Genomic DNA, 16835 nt, shown 5'->3' on the forward strand with positions numbered 1-16835 from the left:
AATAAGTATTAAACTGTAGTCATATTGGTCCATAAAAAATGTACTGCATTAACAATTAATAATTAATAAAAGATTAAAAATACAATTTTAAAAAAATCATGTGATTATTTGTTAGACTTTTTGGTAATTTCGTTATTAGTCACCAATTAAATGTTGTTATTTAAATATTTAAATACGTGAACTAAAAGTAATGACATTTCTAATTAGTTTGTCAAAATTTAGATTACAAAATTAAAAGCATGAATAAATAAAAAATAAGAACCAAAAAGATAGTAACTTCTTTAAATTAAATAACTTTCTTAATAAAAAATATGAAGCATGAATGTCTAAAAAGCTAATAACAAAAATAAGCATTTAATACTATTAAGAAACACAAAGTTCTTGAGAGTACAAACTACAGAAATAAAAAAGATTAAAATAAATGAGATTAAAGGTAACAAGAGACCTATCCAGCACTCCATTCTGGCACAAGGGAATATCTTTATTACATCTGGAGGATCGACACTAATGTTTAAACATAATACTAGAGCTACACATCCAGTCTTCAGCTGCACCATAAAGTTAAGAGTTAAAATAGAGCATACTTCTTACCAAAGATATAACATATAAGCATCTTAAAGAAACAATCATTAGAACATTTTACAGGGAAAAACATACACTTCTGAAAAGAAAAAGTGAAATGCCAGTATAAGTTCATGTTTGGAACTTTCATGCTACCAACAATTTTAGAACATTAACTGTCAATCAGCTGCTTATGTTGAAGAAGCCAAAACTACAAACACAAAATTTCCGTTGATATAATCAGACTAGGTGGGAGTGGCTTGCTTATCTCACAATTTTAATGATGGTTAGAATTTAAACCAATGCTTCTAACACAAAGCATATATACTTATTTTTACGAGACCAAATCTACCTCCGTCAGGTCTCACAACCAATTTCCACCATGCTGCCATTGTGACAAGCTAGCAACCTCCAATTAATGTAAACAAGCCACTTCCTAATGCAAGCTACCAGGATTTACATAAGTCAGATTATCCTAAAGAAGCAAATGTAAGCAATCTTTTCCCCACCTCCATTCAGAAATCACTTAGTCAATCAAGCCAATTCCAGAATAATTTATCCATTTATACATATGGTTCTTTAGCCAAGTAAGAATTCCACAAACACGAAGGTTAAAATTAATGGAAGGAATTTCCCCAATGTTCGCTGCCATCTTATCATTATTTGAATTGGTCAAGACCCATTAAAACATAAAATTCACTCTAAATAAATAATAAATAGCAAAGTGAGAAGTTGTGTTAAAACACACGGATATAGGAATCTAGTGCTCCAACAAGAAAATACCAAACTTATTATTTAGATGGAAAACAAACTAGTAACTAAAAAATATGGTCCTACCAAAAAAAAGCTAGCAAATACAAATGATAGAATAATTAACACCTTGCACTCGTGAACTATGGATTCCAGTATATCCATGATATACAAGGAGTTATTATCCATCAGTGCAAACAATGATGAGCATACCCTGAGAACAATCTGCATTTAACATTTATGATATATATCGTTACAATATTAATCTTCAAAATTTTCACTCTCTTTTAATCCTATTTATTTAGTTATTATCACTGAAAATATTTAGCATTGCATTTACAATAATCAGAATTAAGTTCCATTCTGCATAAATACCATTGCAGCACTTCATGAGCAAGTCGTTGTAGCCTGTAAAAAACTGTCATTTATATCGATAGCAATACAAACCATATGCAACAAAGATCTTACCTCTACTAGAATTCTGTTGTACATCAATTCACAACAAATACAGGGGGAAAAATCCAGAACTAAGGTAAGAGATAAATAATGCTTTGAATATCAAAGCATGAGTGGCCTACCAACAAGTTTAACAAGATCAAATTCCTTATGCTTGATGTGGTGGGCATAACCCTGCTTTTTTAAAAATGGTACAACTAGTGATGGCTAGTTAGAAGATGTTACACAAGTAACAAAAAGCACTCATTCATACGAAATCATCATTGGAAATTTCTTCAACCTGGGATCACTAAAACAAGTGCCAGTGAGAACATATTCAGTTAAAGGGAAAAGCAACAAAATCGCAGAACATTTTAACTTCATTTTTTCCATTCTTCTTATCATAAACTGATTTTGATTTTCAGTTTTTTCACACAAATTCAAATCCAACAAACTGAAAAAACTACAGATCAAGGCAGAAGATTGAACCTGAACGACTTCGATGATGGTCTTGGTGATGGCGGCGGCGGCGCATTTGGTTTAGTGGCCTCGGGCCACGATGCGATCAAAGAGCTTCCCACCCACGCAGAGCTCCATGACGAGATGCACGACATTATCGTCCTCGTAGGTATCCTTCAAGGTTAGCTCCCTCCTGACGCAAGTGGCGCATGATCTCCACCTCCCTCCTGACGTCGTCGATGTCTATCACCGTACAAAGCTTCTTCTTCGAGATTGACTTGCACGCCAGCTCCCGCAGCAGTTTCCCATGTTCAGGGGCTATGAGGTTTTGCAGATCTGAGGAAAAATGGAAATGCTTTCTTTTACCCCCCAAAAAAGGAGGAAATTAAATTAATAAGAAGAAAAAGGAAATGAAAAATCAAAATGCCTGGTATAGGAGTGAAATGGAATTGAGATGAGAGGGTTACTGATGCACCCCGAGGAAGAAAAGGGAGGAAATGGGACTCAGGAAGAGTTGAGCGAGCGAGAAGAACAGGAACGTAATGGACGCGAAATTTGTGAAATACGAATGGACACCAAATTTGTGAAATATGAACAGACGGCTACACTAAATTTTTTTTTTATTACTTACACATTTTAAAGCTTACAAGGTGTCTCTATATTTTTACAAACCAAGCGATATGAGACAAAGAAACTAAGACTACAAAATTCAAACAGAATAGTTCCACTTCAAGTTTATGATGTGAATTATGCAACCACGATTGTTTAGTCACCCAGTGACATACGTTAGAGAGGAAATGAAGCTGGCGGCAGGAAATTAAGCAAGTTGTACATCTTGCCAAGGTTGTTCTAGAGAGGGACGCTTGTCCACAGTATAAAATGTTTAAAGGAGAATGTATTTACCAAACTGAAAAGCTTACCTCTAAATTCTACCGTCGATGGCCTTCATCAACCAAGAGAAATTTCCAAGAAACTCCATGCAAAGGAGAAGAATCAGCAAGAACCATTTTATATGTAGTTAAAAGAATTGTTACAATAAGGGGCGTAAAAGTAATATACGAGGAGTAGAGGAGACAATTCGCATAAAATACAAGGGATGCATATCAGAGACAGATCCAAAGGGTTCAAATAAGGGTCTTAACCCTCCCACTTCTCTTTTTGAGTATTCTTTGTGTATATATAAGAAATAAAAGGAAAATTAAAATTAAAAAGTATTAATAAAGAAAAATATATATGAAAAATATGTTTTTGAGGTGATATTTGTTTAAAATTTTTCAAGTAGGAAATCATATTTTCAATTTTATTCATAAAATTAATAATAAATACTTTTTAAAAATTATTATTTTATTAATAATTATTTATTAAAACTTAAATATTAATTTTAATTTTGTAAAAACAAAATTTTCCCCCTTGTGCAAATGTAATTTACTCTTAAATTTAAAGCCTTATGTTTACTTATTGATGAATATAATCCACTTGCATCATAAAACTATGGCTCCTACTTTAGCACGACCATGATATTCTACAGCATTCACATTTGGAGCCCAAAGTGCAAATTTAGCAAGCTAATTAGGCTTGTAGAAAGTGGTACCAAGACCAAGCAAGGAAGTGAAACTTTGAATTCAAATGAAATGATAAGATAAAAGCACAAGCAGACATTGTTTTCCCAAGCCCATTTCATCATCAAGTATCACATTTTTGGACTTATACCAGAATTTACGCGACCAGTTCAGAGCCTAAAGCTGATTGGGAAACAAAGAAACACCTTTCTAACATTTTGATGGTCGTTTCTTTTTCTAGTTGAATTTTCCTTTGATGAATCCCTTTCCACCATGAGGGTTTCAAGCTGATTATTAAAATGAGTAATGAAATGAAGAATTTTGAATCACTGGTTCATCTAGGCTTTTCTTACAAATATTAATTATCATGATCCAATAGTTTACCATGTAATTTTCTAGTTCTCTTAGGAAGATTTTTTAACTGGAATTCAGAAATCCAACTATTATGAATATGAGACTTTCCTACCCTTTGAACTAAAAAATCTCAAAACTTTTTCTTCATTTGGACCTGCATCAGCACCTTGAGCTTTATCAACAATACTGCCACTCACTGTCACCCTCACTTCTTAATGCCACATTAATGCTCTCCTCTGCTCCACCTTGTCATTTGATAATTCCAATTGTTCAGCAAATACAACGGAATCATCCTGATCCTTACTCAATGAATCTACAGGATTTCCTTTCTTACTTTGTTTTTTGGTATTGATCTTCTGTGTACATGAATCCTTTTAGTGTTTTTCAATATTCCTTCTTCATCATAACTCTTTACAGAATTTTGATGATCATGGATTAGATTTTCAGTTGATTCAACATCCAAATCATTAGCACCGGTAGAACTATCCTCTCTGTCTTCATGCACCAAAGTTTCGTCCACAAGATTTTGGCAATTCGTGCTTTTATGAAGTTCATTTGATGTGTCTTTCATGCATCAAAGTTTCATACACAGTATTCATGTTTGGACTGCCACTGTCACTGCCTGCTGCACTTCCAAGATATGGTTGCCAACAAATAGAAGACAATGAGTAGGCTGAACTGAGAAAAATCTGACTAGAGGAGTAGTTGGAACAATGATTTTGGTCTAAGATATGGAGGAACCAGCTGAAGAAGATACCTCACAGTCCCTCATGAACCGGTGAGGCATGATTGATTAGATTTCAGTATCAGAGGTCCATCGGCAACAATCTGATGAAAAGTAATTAAATTACGGGGAAACCAAATTTGAAATATGATACAAATAAGGGAACTAAATTTTCAATTAAGCCTATAATGTTTTGGTATACTTGGTTTATGTTGTCAATTATATTACGATATATAATTGAGCACCGGGTAATGAACCTCATGTAATTAATGAGGTGAAACAATGATAAGAAACGCAGAACCAATCAATGAAATACTCAAGAAAACAAGGTAATTTGTGATATTATTATGCTCCGAATATATTCCTAGGACAAATGCAACCCATAAGGTCCACCCACGGAGTCCATGACTCCTACTCAGAGAATATCTCTCCTTCCTACCTCTCTCTCTCTCTCTTACCCACCCCCTTATATTGACTTTCTTTCACAGAATTTGTTAGGCCTCTGCCATGTCACCTAACTAACTCTCACCCTGCTCCTATTTTCTTTCTTTTGGTATAAACCTTCCATGTAGGAGCCTTATGTTGTTCTTAACATTTCAAATATCGACATAGGGTACTGGTGCCCTATCACTACTTCCCCTGCAGATATAGCCTTGTCCTCAAGGCTAAGTGTTGGAAATTGACTCTTCAATAAACTTTCATCATCCCAAGTAGTATCCTCAACTGCTCTCTTCTTCCATTTGACTAGCCATTGTCTGCTAAGCTGCCCTCCTTTCCATATCTCCCTTGAAGCCAACAATTCCTCGGGTTCTTCATTTTCTTCCAACTCCACTTCTAACCATTCATGTAATATTGTTTTAGCTGAGTAACTACCAATAGCTTTCTTGAGTTGTGAAACATGAAAGACAGGATGCATTTTTGCTCCCTCCGGAAACTTTAGCTTGTATGACAAGGCCCCCACTCTTTCCACTATTGGATAAGGCCCAAAAAATCTTGGAGCTAGTTTCGGATTAATCCTACGAACAACTGAAACCTGTCTATGAGGTCTAAGCTTCAGGAACACCCATTCCCCTACTTCAAATGATATGTCTCATCTCTTCTGATTCACATACTGTCTCATTAACTCTTGGGCATTCACCAAATGATGTTTCAGCTATCTCAGAGCTTCATCCCTGTCCAGCAACTCAGTCTCCGCTGCTTCTACTCTTGTTTCTCCTTGAACCACCCTACCAAAAGTAGGAGGTTTCCTTCCATACACTGCTTCAAAAGGAGTCATTCTAGAAGATATGTGGAATGTGGTGTTGTACCATAGCTCGCCCTAAGGAACCCCATATGACCAATGCTTGGGTTGTTCCGATGCAAAACACCACAAATATGATTCCAAACATCGATTGAAAATCTCCGTTTGACCATCTGTCTTGGGATGGTATGAAGAGCTCATTTTTAGAACAGTCCACTGCAATCGAAAAATCTCCTTCCAAAATAAGCTAACAAATAATGGATCTTGGTCACTCACTATCGATTGAGGTATCCCTTGCAACCTCACTATCTCCTTTGTAAATACCTCGACCACCTTACTAGTTGTAAGGGTGTTTCAATGGTATAAAATGAACATATTTAGATAACCTGTCCACCACCACAAACACTGCTTCGAACCCTTTCGATTTTGGGAGTCCCGTGATAAAATTGAGAGATATGTCCTCCCAAATTCGAGCTGGAATTAGTAGTGGTTGCAGCAGCCCCACGGTGAAGATGTCAAGTACTTTTGTCTTTGACAAACATCACATCCCTTCACAAATTCCTGAATCATTGTCTTCATTCCCACCCAATATAAACTCTCGACCATTCTTCTGTAAGTTCTCAAGCACCTCGAATGTCCCCCCATATGAGAAGCATGAAATTCCTTCAACAAAATTGGAATACAGGAAGATTTGGGAGATATGACCAATCGATCTTTAAAGAATAATGAACCCTGTATCATGCTGAATCCTGGATGGGAGGCTAGATTTTCTTGAAGTCTAACTATCATCTTTTTAAGAAATGGATCATGATGCACCTCCTGCTGAACCTGCTGCTCTTGCATCCACATTGGGAATGACGTGACACTCTTCAATTCCCCTTCCTTGAATAATCGCAACAAGGAATCAACAACCTTGTTTGCAGGTTCTGGTTTATAAACGACATTGAATTGGTAGCCCAATGGTTTGGCTATCCAATTTTGTTGATCAGCTGTTGTTATACATTGCTGCGGCAAGTGCCTCAAACTTTGTTGATCTGAATACACCACAAACCTTCTACCTAGCAAATATGGTCGCCAATGTTGAACCGCCAATACCAATGTAATCCATTCCTTCTCATATGCTGATTTATTTAAATTTGTAGACAAGGCCTTGCTAAAATAGGCTATCGGTTTTTTGTCTTGCATCAACATGGCTCATACTCCCCTTCCTGTCACGTTGCACTCAATTTCAAATGGTCGCTTGAAATCAAGTAATGTTAACACTAGGGCCTGTGTTAATACTCCTTTGAGCTTCTCAAAAGCTCTGCGTGCTTCGGGTCCCCAGCGAAATCCCTCATTCTTCAATCCTTAAAATCAAAGCTCTGCCTGTGTTAATACAAAGTGCAGTCATCTTGGACCATGTCATTTGTTCCGTGCAAAACTTATTATAATCTCTTCAATCCTTTCTTGCCGGTATGCTTCACTCAAAATGGCGAAATTTTGGCATCAGATGCCAATATAACACATTAGCAAGACTTAAATGACAAAGGCAAACTGCTTGAGCATCGAACACATGAACGCATTATTGACACCTTTTATTCTTTACTACATTGTGCAATGTATAGAGAGAGTTTGTTATCACTGCCCAGGGAAATTTGAGGAAGCAACCGAAGAAAATGAACAAGGACAACAGTAGCAGTAGACAACAAGAATTAATTTATGTAATGTTAGTGTTTTCTAATCCTTTTTACTATTTTGTTACTGTTCAATATGAACTTCAATGTGTTGATAGTTCCCTGGTCTCCCAGACTTTTTATGTAGTTTTCAAGTTCAAGCCCTAGTTATAGATTTTTGTTTTGTTACTGATTTTGACTTTAGAGATATTGATCTTGATTGTCTGGTAGCTAACATAAGGAATGGTTTGAAAGGGATTGAACCTAGTGAAGTTGTGATTGAGTTTTTTTTAGATCGTATTTGGTTTAAGTTTAATTTGTTTCTCAAATTAATTGAAGGTTATATTATATAAGCCTTCTGTCACATAATTCGATGATATCTCTACAGGTACATGCATGTGCAATGAATGAATAAGTTATATCTCCAGCAGAACATTTCTGATATTTCCTTTCGTATTTTCTGTTCCCATGTCCAGATTTTTATTTATCTGCATAATCTGTATATGATCATGAAACAAGAAACTTTCAGTTAGTCGAATTAATCTTTATAGGAAGAATGCCTAGTATATGGATTTGAAAATTATGAATATTTAATTATGCCTTTGATCATAAATAATCATTCTGGTTCAGAAAGCATAACGGGTGACAAAACATACAAGACCAAAACAAAACTCTTGAATTATAATCTTCTGATTTTATCCGATTGAACAATTTTGGTTGAACTCCGAAATTTGATTCAATCTGAAAGTGTTATACACGACTTCAGATTTATCCAGTATTATCTCGATTATCAAATTAACCAACAAAAGATTGAATCAAATTTTTTCGAGATGACAAACGATAGTTCGAAGATGACAAGCAAGTTTGCGAAGTTGGACAAGTTTGAAGGGCAGGATTTCAGAAGATGGCAGAAGAATATGCACTTTCTCTTGACAACATTGAAGGTGGTGTATGTGCTGAGTACACCGATGCCGGTGTTTATGGAAGACGAAACTCTGGATCAAACAAGGAAGCGTTCGAAATGGGAGAACGACGATTACATTTGTCGTGGACACATTCTAAACGGTATGTCTGACTCTCTCTTTGATATTCATCAAAATGTTGAGTCTGCTAAGGAATTATGGGACTCTCTTGAATCCAAGTATATGACAGAAGATGCCTCAAGTAACAAATTCTTAGTTAGTAATTTATTTAATTACAAAATGATTGATTCGAGGCCTGTTATGGAACAATATAATGAACTGCTGCGAATTTTGGGTCAGTTTACTCAACATGATTTGAAAATGGATGAATCCATTGCAGTTTCATCTATAATTGATAATCTGCCTTCTTCTTGGAAAGACTTCAAGCATACCTTGAAACATAAGAAGGAAGAGTTGACTCTAGTTCAACTCGGTAGTCATTTCATGATAGAGGAGTCGCTAAGGGCTCAGGAAATTGACAAAGTCAATGATAAAAATATAGCAGGTTCCTCTTTCGTTAATATGGTAGAGGAAAGTGGAACAGTTAAGCAAAATTACAATGCTAAAGGTAACAAACGAAAATTTCAAGGAAATAAGAACAAAGGTCCAAACAAACAGACAAAATTGTCATGTTGGAAGTGTGGGAAACCTGGTCATTTAAAGAGGGATTGCCGGGTGTTCAAAGGAAAGAACAAGGCTGGTCCAAGTGGGTCTAATGATCCTGAAAAGCAACAAGGTCAGATTGTAGTGAATAATTTTAATTCGAATACGAATTCAAATTATGTATCACTAATATCTGATGCATACTATGTGCAGGATGATGACGTTGCTTGGTGGTTTGATTCGGGAGCAACAAGCCATGTGTGCAAAGATCGTCGTTGGTTCAAGGAATTTAGACCAATCGATGATGGCTCTATTGTGAAGATGGGCAATGTTGCAACTGAACCAATCCTAGGATTAGGTTGTGTGAATTTAGTTTTTACTTTCGGAAAAAGTTTGTATTTGGATAATGTCTTATTTGTACCTGGTATTCGTAAGAACTTATTGTCTGGTATGGTTTTAAATAACTGTGGTTTCAAGCAAGTACTTGAAAGTGACAAGTACATCTTGTCAAGACATGGTTCGTTTGTTGGATTTGGTTATCGTTGTAATGGAATGTTTAAATTAAATATTGATGTTCCTTTTGTTCATGAATCTGTTTGTATGGCCTCGTGTAGTTCTATAACTAATATGACAAAATCAGAAATTTGGCATGCTAGATTAAGACATGTTCATTACAAAAGATTAAAAGATATGTCAAAATCAGAAATTTGGCATGCTAGATTAGGACATGTTTTGTTACCTTTAGCATTGTAATTTTGCTTAACTGTTTCACTTTCATCTACCATATTAACGAAAGAGGAACCTGCTACATTTTTATCATTGACTTTGTCAATTTCCTGAGCCCTTAGCGACTCCTCAATTGAAAAGGCATAACAGGTGACAAAACATACAAGACCAAAACAAAACTCTTGAATTATAATCTTCTGATTTTATCTGATTGAACAATTTTGGTTGAACCCCGAAATTTGATTCAATCTGAAAGTGTTATACACGACTTCAGATTTATCCAGTATTATCTCGATTATCAAATTAACCAACATTATTTCCACCGAGCGAGTGATGGTTCTACTCGGTTCGAGCAAGATTGCCACTGGTAGAAAATATACTTGTGCTCTATACAAAAAAAAAAAAGTTACGCATTGTTAATATTATAATTTAATTACTTTTCATCAGATTGCTGCCGATGGACCTCTAATACTAAAATCCTATCAATCATGCCTCACCGGTTCATGAGGGAAGACGAGGGAATTGAAACATACTCAAGCCATTGCTTGCCATCTCTCAACTCACAAAGTGTTTCTCTCTCAACACTCTAGAACTCAAGCTCTGATGCCACTTTGTTGGAAGAAGAAGAAGATTTTATTTCATTTGACACACAAAATACAAGAGTATGATCCCCTATTTATACTAGAATAGAGTGACTACTCACATAATTTGCTTATTCAAGAATATTGAATGCTCACATAATTGCTTATTCAAGACTTTGTAACTTACAACTTTACAACTTTCATCTTCCACAATTTAAGGCTCATAAAACTTGTTATTATTATTTTTCTAATTAATATCTAACATTCTATTTGTTGGCAACCATATCTTTGAAGTGCACGAGGCAGTGACAGTGGCAGTCCAAACATGAATACTGTGTATGAAACTTTGATGCATGAAAGACACATCAAATGAACTTCATAAAAGCACAAATTGCTGAAATCTCGTGGATGAAATTTTGGTGGATGAAGACAGAGAGGATAGTTCTACCGGTGCTAATGATTTGGATGTTGAATCAATTGAAAATCTAATCCATGATCATCAAAATTCTGTCAAGAGTTATGACGAAGAAGGAATATTGAAAAACACTAAAAGGATTCATGTACACAGAAGATCAATACCAAAAAACAAAGTAAGAAAGGAAATCATGTAGATTCATTGAGTAAGGATCAGGATGATTCCTTTGTATTTGCTGAACAATTGGAATTATCAAAGAATCCTTATATATACACAAAGAATCCTTAAAAAGAGAAGATGGGAGAGGAGGGTTAAGACCCTTATTTGAACCCTTTGGATCTATCTCTGATTTGCACCCCTTGTATTTTATGTGAATTGTCCCCTCTACTCCTCCCTTATATATTACTTTTACACCCCTTATTGTAACAATGCTTTTAACTACATATAAAATGGTTCTTGCTGATTCTTCTACTTTGCCGGAGTTCCTTGGGAATTTCTCTTGGTTGATGAAGGCCATCGACGGTAGAATTTAGAGGTAAGCTTTTCAGTTTGGTAAATACATTCTGCTTTAAACATTTTATAATGTTGACAAGCGTCCCTCTCTAGAACAACCTTGGCAAGATGTACAACTTGTTTAATTTCCTGCCGCTCGCTTCATTTCCTCTCTAACGTATGTCACTGGGTGACTACACAATCATGGTTGCATAATTCACATTATAAACTTGAAGTGGAACACCATTCTTAATCTGATCCTATTTGAGATTAAGTTTTGTAATTATAAACCTTTGAGCCTTCCTTTTGTACGTGGATCAGAAAATGCTCAGAAGCCATATAGAAAACCTTGATGTCTCTTCATGATTTGTGAAATGCACCACCCCTGTCACTTCACACATAGTCAGACATACTTCATCACCTTGAGTTAGTCTCCTGCGTCGGACAAACTATGAGCCTTCCTTTTGTGGATCAGAAAATGCTCAACAGCCATATAGAAAACCATGGTGCCTTCTTGTTGTGAATCATGATAAATTGGTAATCATAAAACCCAGTTACTATGTATTCGATATTTTTTTAGTTGACGACAATGTGTACTTCAAGTTTTTCCATCAACCATCCAAAAAATATTTTTTCAATTAATTTCAATGAGAATATCAAACAAAAAATATCAAGTAACGAAAAATACTTTAGAAATAAAAGATTATTTTTTAAATGTTATTAAAAAATTAAATAACATTAACCAATTTTCTTAATTTTCATATAAGTTTATCAGAGATCAAACGAAGGTAATATCAACTAATTTTATTGTGTTATATTATATACTAGTCCATCATTCTTCTCTTTTGTCACCATATTATAAGACTATCATTTATTTATATGGAGAGACAACCCTAATTAAAGTTATCAATATTTTATATTTTTAAATTATTAAAAATTAAAAAATATTTTTTAATTAATAAAATTAGATTGTGTTTGTTTTTTTATAAAGTTTAGTATTAAAATTTCATCTATTTGAAATATAAATTAAAATTTTGCATATGGAGGAAATTGAATTACCCTATCCGAAAAAAGAATTTAAAATTGAAGAAATTTGAATTGTTTATTCAAACAAAACATTAAAAAAATAAAGGAAATTAAAATCAAAACAATTCAAATTTTAGGCATTTCAAATTCCTTGAAAATTTTAAATTCTCAATCCAAACACAAGGTTAATGATGAAGAAAATCAACTTTTGGAATGAATTAGAAAAGAAACACAAAGCGACACACATCTCAAGAACATTCAATGATAACCCCTACATTGGTAACTGTTGTTAGTTACCCCAAATTTGATAATTATAATTAGGCCCCTCATCAAACTATAATATCATTGATGATATCTAACCAATTAGTCTTTCATGACATGTATGTCCTTAGCCATAATTTTATACTGATTAGACAACCACTTTAATATTTGGACAATGGCCCTAACTCATTCAATTATGTTATGTATATATACATTATGTATCACATTGCATAGACAAAAGAAAAGTCAATCAAACAACATATTTTCTTTTCCACATAAAATACACTAAGAAAGTTGGTTGGAATAAAGGTCTAGAATACCGGTATATTGGTAAAAAAATCTGAAAAAAAAATTATTGTCAAAGACCATCAATGAATCAATGGCAGGAACATCTCCAGGAATCACAAAATCAGTTATACTCTTAATTAGATCACGTGATTCGTCTTTGTTATGATTTTTGTGACGGCTTTTCTTTTTCCTTTCACGGGATGGTTCCAAACAGCCAGTAACATTACTGAAAAAATCTGAACATAGTTCTTTCTCATAAACCACAAGCTCTCGAATATCTCCGGGAATCACAAATTCCTTCATGCTCTCAGTTGATTTATGCGACTCATTACTTTTTTTGTTACTTCCTCTATATTCTTCTTCAGATTCAATGACTCGTCTAACAATTCGTATAGGTTGCTTGCTCCTGGACTTTTTCACTATCTTCATGTTCAATAATAAATCCCTTGGACCGCGTGACTTTCTTGATCCCATTGTTTAATATTTGATTTCTCTCTCCTTGATTTAGATGAATGATTGAGTTCCTTTTATATAAGTTTGTTAGTTTTTAAAATAATTATTTAAAGTCATTCAAACTTATTTGTGAGTACATTTGGTTTAAAATTCAAATAAAATCTATCTTATATTTTTTAAAGAAGATTTAACGAGACCAATTCTTTTATTTATTTGAATCTTACTTTTTTTGTCTTTGAAGAAAATATAAAATAAATAATAAAACATAATAAAAAATAACTAAAAAATATTAAATACTCATCATATATGATCGTAATAGTAGTCGTATAACTATCTTCAAATTTCCTATCCACAAAACTCTCTTCAAATATTAGATGCAGATAACGGGTAAAGAAGCTAGTAGTATTAACCTGGATGGGAAAGTGCGTTCAAGGCTGCTCTGATCGCAAAGGCGGACTCCCCGTGTCGATCCAGATCGAATACCGGTCTTGGCGAGAGGATACCGATAACTAACTTCCATCAGATCCGCCGCCGCCGCCGCCGCCGAGGATCCTCCTCGCGTCTTGTTCTCCGACACCGACTTCTGGCATCGGCGGTCCGGGAACAGCATCCGGTCGTAGGCGGCGGAAGGAATCGGTTCCGCTGCTGAAACTGCCAGAAAGATTGATAAGAGTAGGATCGAGTTGCGGATTTTCTTCATGCTGTTTTTTTCTCTCTGTGGAAACAGAGTGGAGAGAGCGAAGAACAGAGGAGGGGCGTAAAATAGAAGGGGAGAAGAGAAAGGGAGGGAGAGAGAAGAAATACGTGAATTTAAACAAATGGTGATAAAAAATACTTTAAGAAAATGGAGTAAACTGATTATTCTTTTATCCCGAATCTTCTCTGGTTTTTCTCTGATAAAAATACTTTTTTTCTAATAAATTTAATTATTCATTTAGGTCTTGTACTTACAGAAATTATTTATTTTAATTTTTATACCTAAAAGTTACTACTATTAGTTTTTGTTCTTATACATATAATTTTAATTTTTTAACTTCTTAAAGTTCTTACATATATACTGTTTAATTCATTTTAGTGTCTCAAAGGATTAAAATAGATTAAAAAAATGTGTAAAGATTAAACAAGTAATTTGAAGATGTATAAACTAAAATGTAAAAAATATGCACGTAAATAAAACAAATTGGTAATTAAACTTAAAATTATAAACATAGTAAAGGATAAAGAAGGAATTCCTGAGCTTATTATCAAAAGAGCTGAATATCTTTATCAGTCAATTTATGCTAAGGAAAAGGAATTGCTTTCTGCAAAAAAATTCCCAAACGAAAAAAAGTCTTCTACTTATATGGATGTCAATGATTTGAATGGAGCACATCTTCCTTCAAAAAGTTTCTTATCAGGAGCTAATCAAATAGAAGTTTTATGTGAGGAAGTTGAGAGTGCTATCACTGTGACCTTCGTCGGTTGTAGGTTCTTGAAGCGTCTGTGTGATGTTCAGACCAGGTAAAAAACTCTATGTTGGAGAGGTAAACATTAACTTTTAGTGTGTTTTCATAATTTGAATGAATCTACACACATCCGTATGTATAATATATTTACAATAAATACACGTTGTCATTTTTTTTCTTCTTGCTCGCTAGTCACTTCTGGCTAATCAATGCTCTACCATTTTTTTATGTTGTTTAAATTTTTATCCCTCCATGACTGAACTTATGCTATCTTTTGTTGTCCATCTGTTTGTAGCATTCTTCAAAATGAAACCCAAAGTGACTAATCCCTATTTACTCACATATGTTGTTTGTAAATTCTCATAGTGCCTGCCATCTTACCAGTCTATGAGTACATGCTGCTAATAAATTTAGGTCTCAACACTGCATTGTGGAGGAGGCAGGCTCAGGGCCCAACTCAAGCTCGATCCAGGAAACGTCTCTTTATATCTGGGTATGTACAACATTTTCTATATGTCAATGGCCTCTGTTTGGGGGTGTGTCATCAGTTGATAGAGCTTGTTGTGGTTATCAGTGAGGAAAAGAAACTTGTCTTTTTTGCTAATGTTTGTTTTATTTGTGAGTTGAAAGTTGATGATTTGTGGATTTAATAGATTAAAAGAAGGAAGGGGCATATGGACAGAGGTTAAGGCATCATCCATCATAGACACAGATCCAACTTGAAATTGAAAATAAGCAATATTGTTATTAGAGATTATAGCAAAGGTTTTGATAGCCTCTTGAATTTCTTTCTTATTACTGAATTGCAGCCCTACCTCAAACTTTGCATCTTCATCATTTTCAAGCACCTTAAACTGAAGAAATTTGACTTTTGGATTAGCTTCAACATCACTTCAATATGGAGTATCTAACTCTTCAGAATGTCCATCTTCATCACCAAAATCAAAATTTGTTGCAGCTGAAGTATTATGACCATACAAGTCTGCTTCATTAGTCTGATATGTAGGTCAACCTGTCTGTGTAAATGTCTCAGGGTCATGGTATTATGTCCAATCCCAATTTTCTTCAAAGTCACTATCTGAAACTTCACTATACTCACTACTATCATCATCATCATCTTCCTCAGCTTCAACATCATCAGCTTGAACACTAGCCTCCCCTTCAGCCTCAGCCTCCATCTCACCTTGAACACCAACCTCCCCTTCAGCCTACACCTGAACCTCCACCAAAGTCTATTCATGAACATGAACTTCAGCCTCCATTTGAGCTTGAACATTAGTCTCCTCTACAGGCTCCACCTGAACCTTCACCAAACCTTGTTCACCAACTTGAACCTCAACCTCCACCTAAACCTCAACCAAAGCCTGTTGATCAACTTGCCCCTCAGCCATAATTTCACCCTCCACCACTGCTTTAACTTCACCCTCTGCCACAACTTCAACCCGAGCCTCCACTCCATCAATTACAACAACGTCGTCATCCTCAACATCATTCAACTTTTTTGAGGATGTGTCAATCACCCTCTGCTCAGTGCTTTTCTGGGGTCCTTATACCATAAGCACATGAATGATTTGTACCCGAGGGAGTTAATCTTCTTCTTGAAGTCAATATAAGACATAGTATCCACATCCCAACCCCATTCTTCTTCTTCGATATGACCATTGATATGCAGAGTAAAGGGTTGATAAATGAACATCCCACCATGGTGAATTTTTAACCTCACTGTTTGTTCTTCGTTGGCCTAAAAAAAATGATAGTAATAAGAAAATAAAATTCTTTTTACACAGTAAACCCACTTTTATTTGTTCATTCAATAATAAAAAACATGACGAAAAAGAAGGCCCAAACA

General features: G+C 34.9%; 1 protein-coding gene across 5 annotated transcripts; it reads right to left on the bottom strand.

Moving 5' to 3' along the window:
- Window positions 1-338: 338 nt before the first annotated feature.
- LOC121172995 (uncharacterized) lies at window positions 339-14419 on the bottom strand. 5 transcript variants are annotated; one of them, XR_005886977.1, is made up of 3 exons: window positions 13952-14419; window positions 1441-2541; window positions 339-548 (listed from the first exon to the last, which is right to left on the bottom strand). XR_005886977.1 is itself a non-coding variant. In XM_041006361.1 (2 exons), exons 1-2 carry the CDS (start codon window positions 14239-14241, stop codon window positions 545-547), a joined length of 294 nt encoding a protein of 97 aa, XP_040862295.1. In that variant the 5' UTR covers window positions 14242-14394; the 3' UTR covers window positions 339-544. The 5 variants fall into 5 exon arrangements, 3 of the variants coding, with proteins under 3 accessions (XP_040862295.1, XP_040862294.1, XP_040862293.1); XR_005886978.1 differs by having other exon boundaries at window positions 2236-2541; window positions 13952-14384; XM_041006361.1 differs by lacking the exon at window positions 1441-2541 and having other exon boundaries at window positions 13952-14394.
- Window positions 14420-16835: the final 2416 nt, after the last annotated feature.

Source organism: Glycine max, chromosome 10, assembly GCF_000004515.6.
Source record: "Glycine max cultivar Williams 82 chromosome 10, Glycine_max_v4.0, whole genome shotgun sequence".
In the NCBI taxonomy this organism is placed as follows: Eukaryota; Viridiplantae; Streptophyta; class Magnoliopsida; order Fabales; family Fabaceae; genus Glycine; species Glycine max.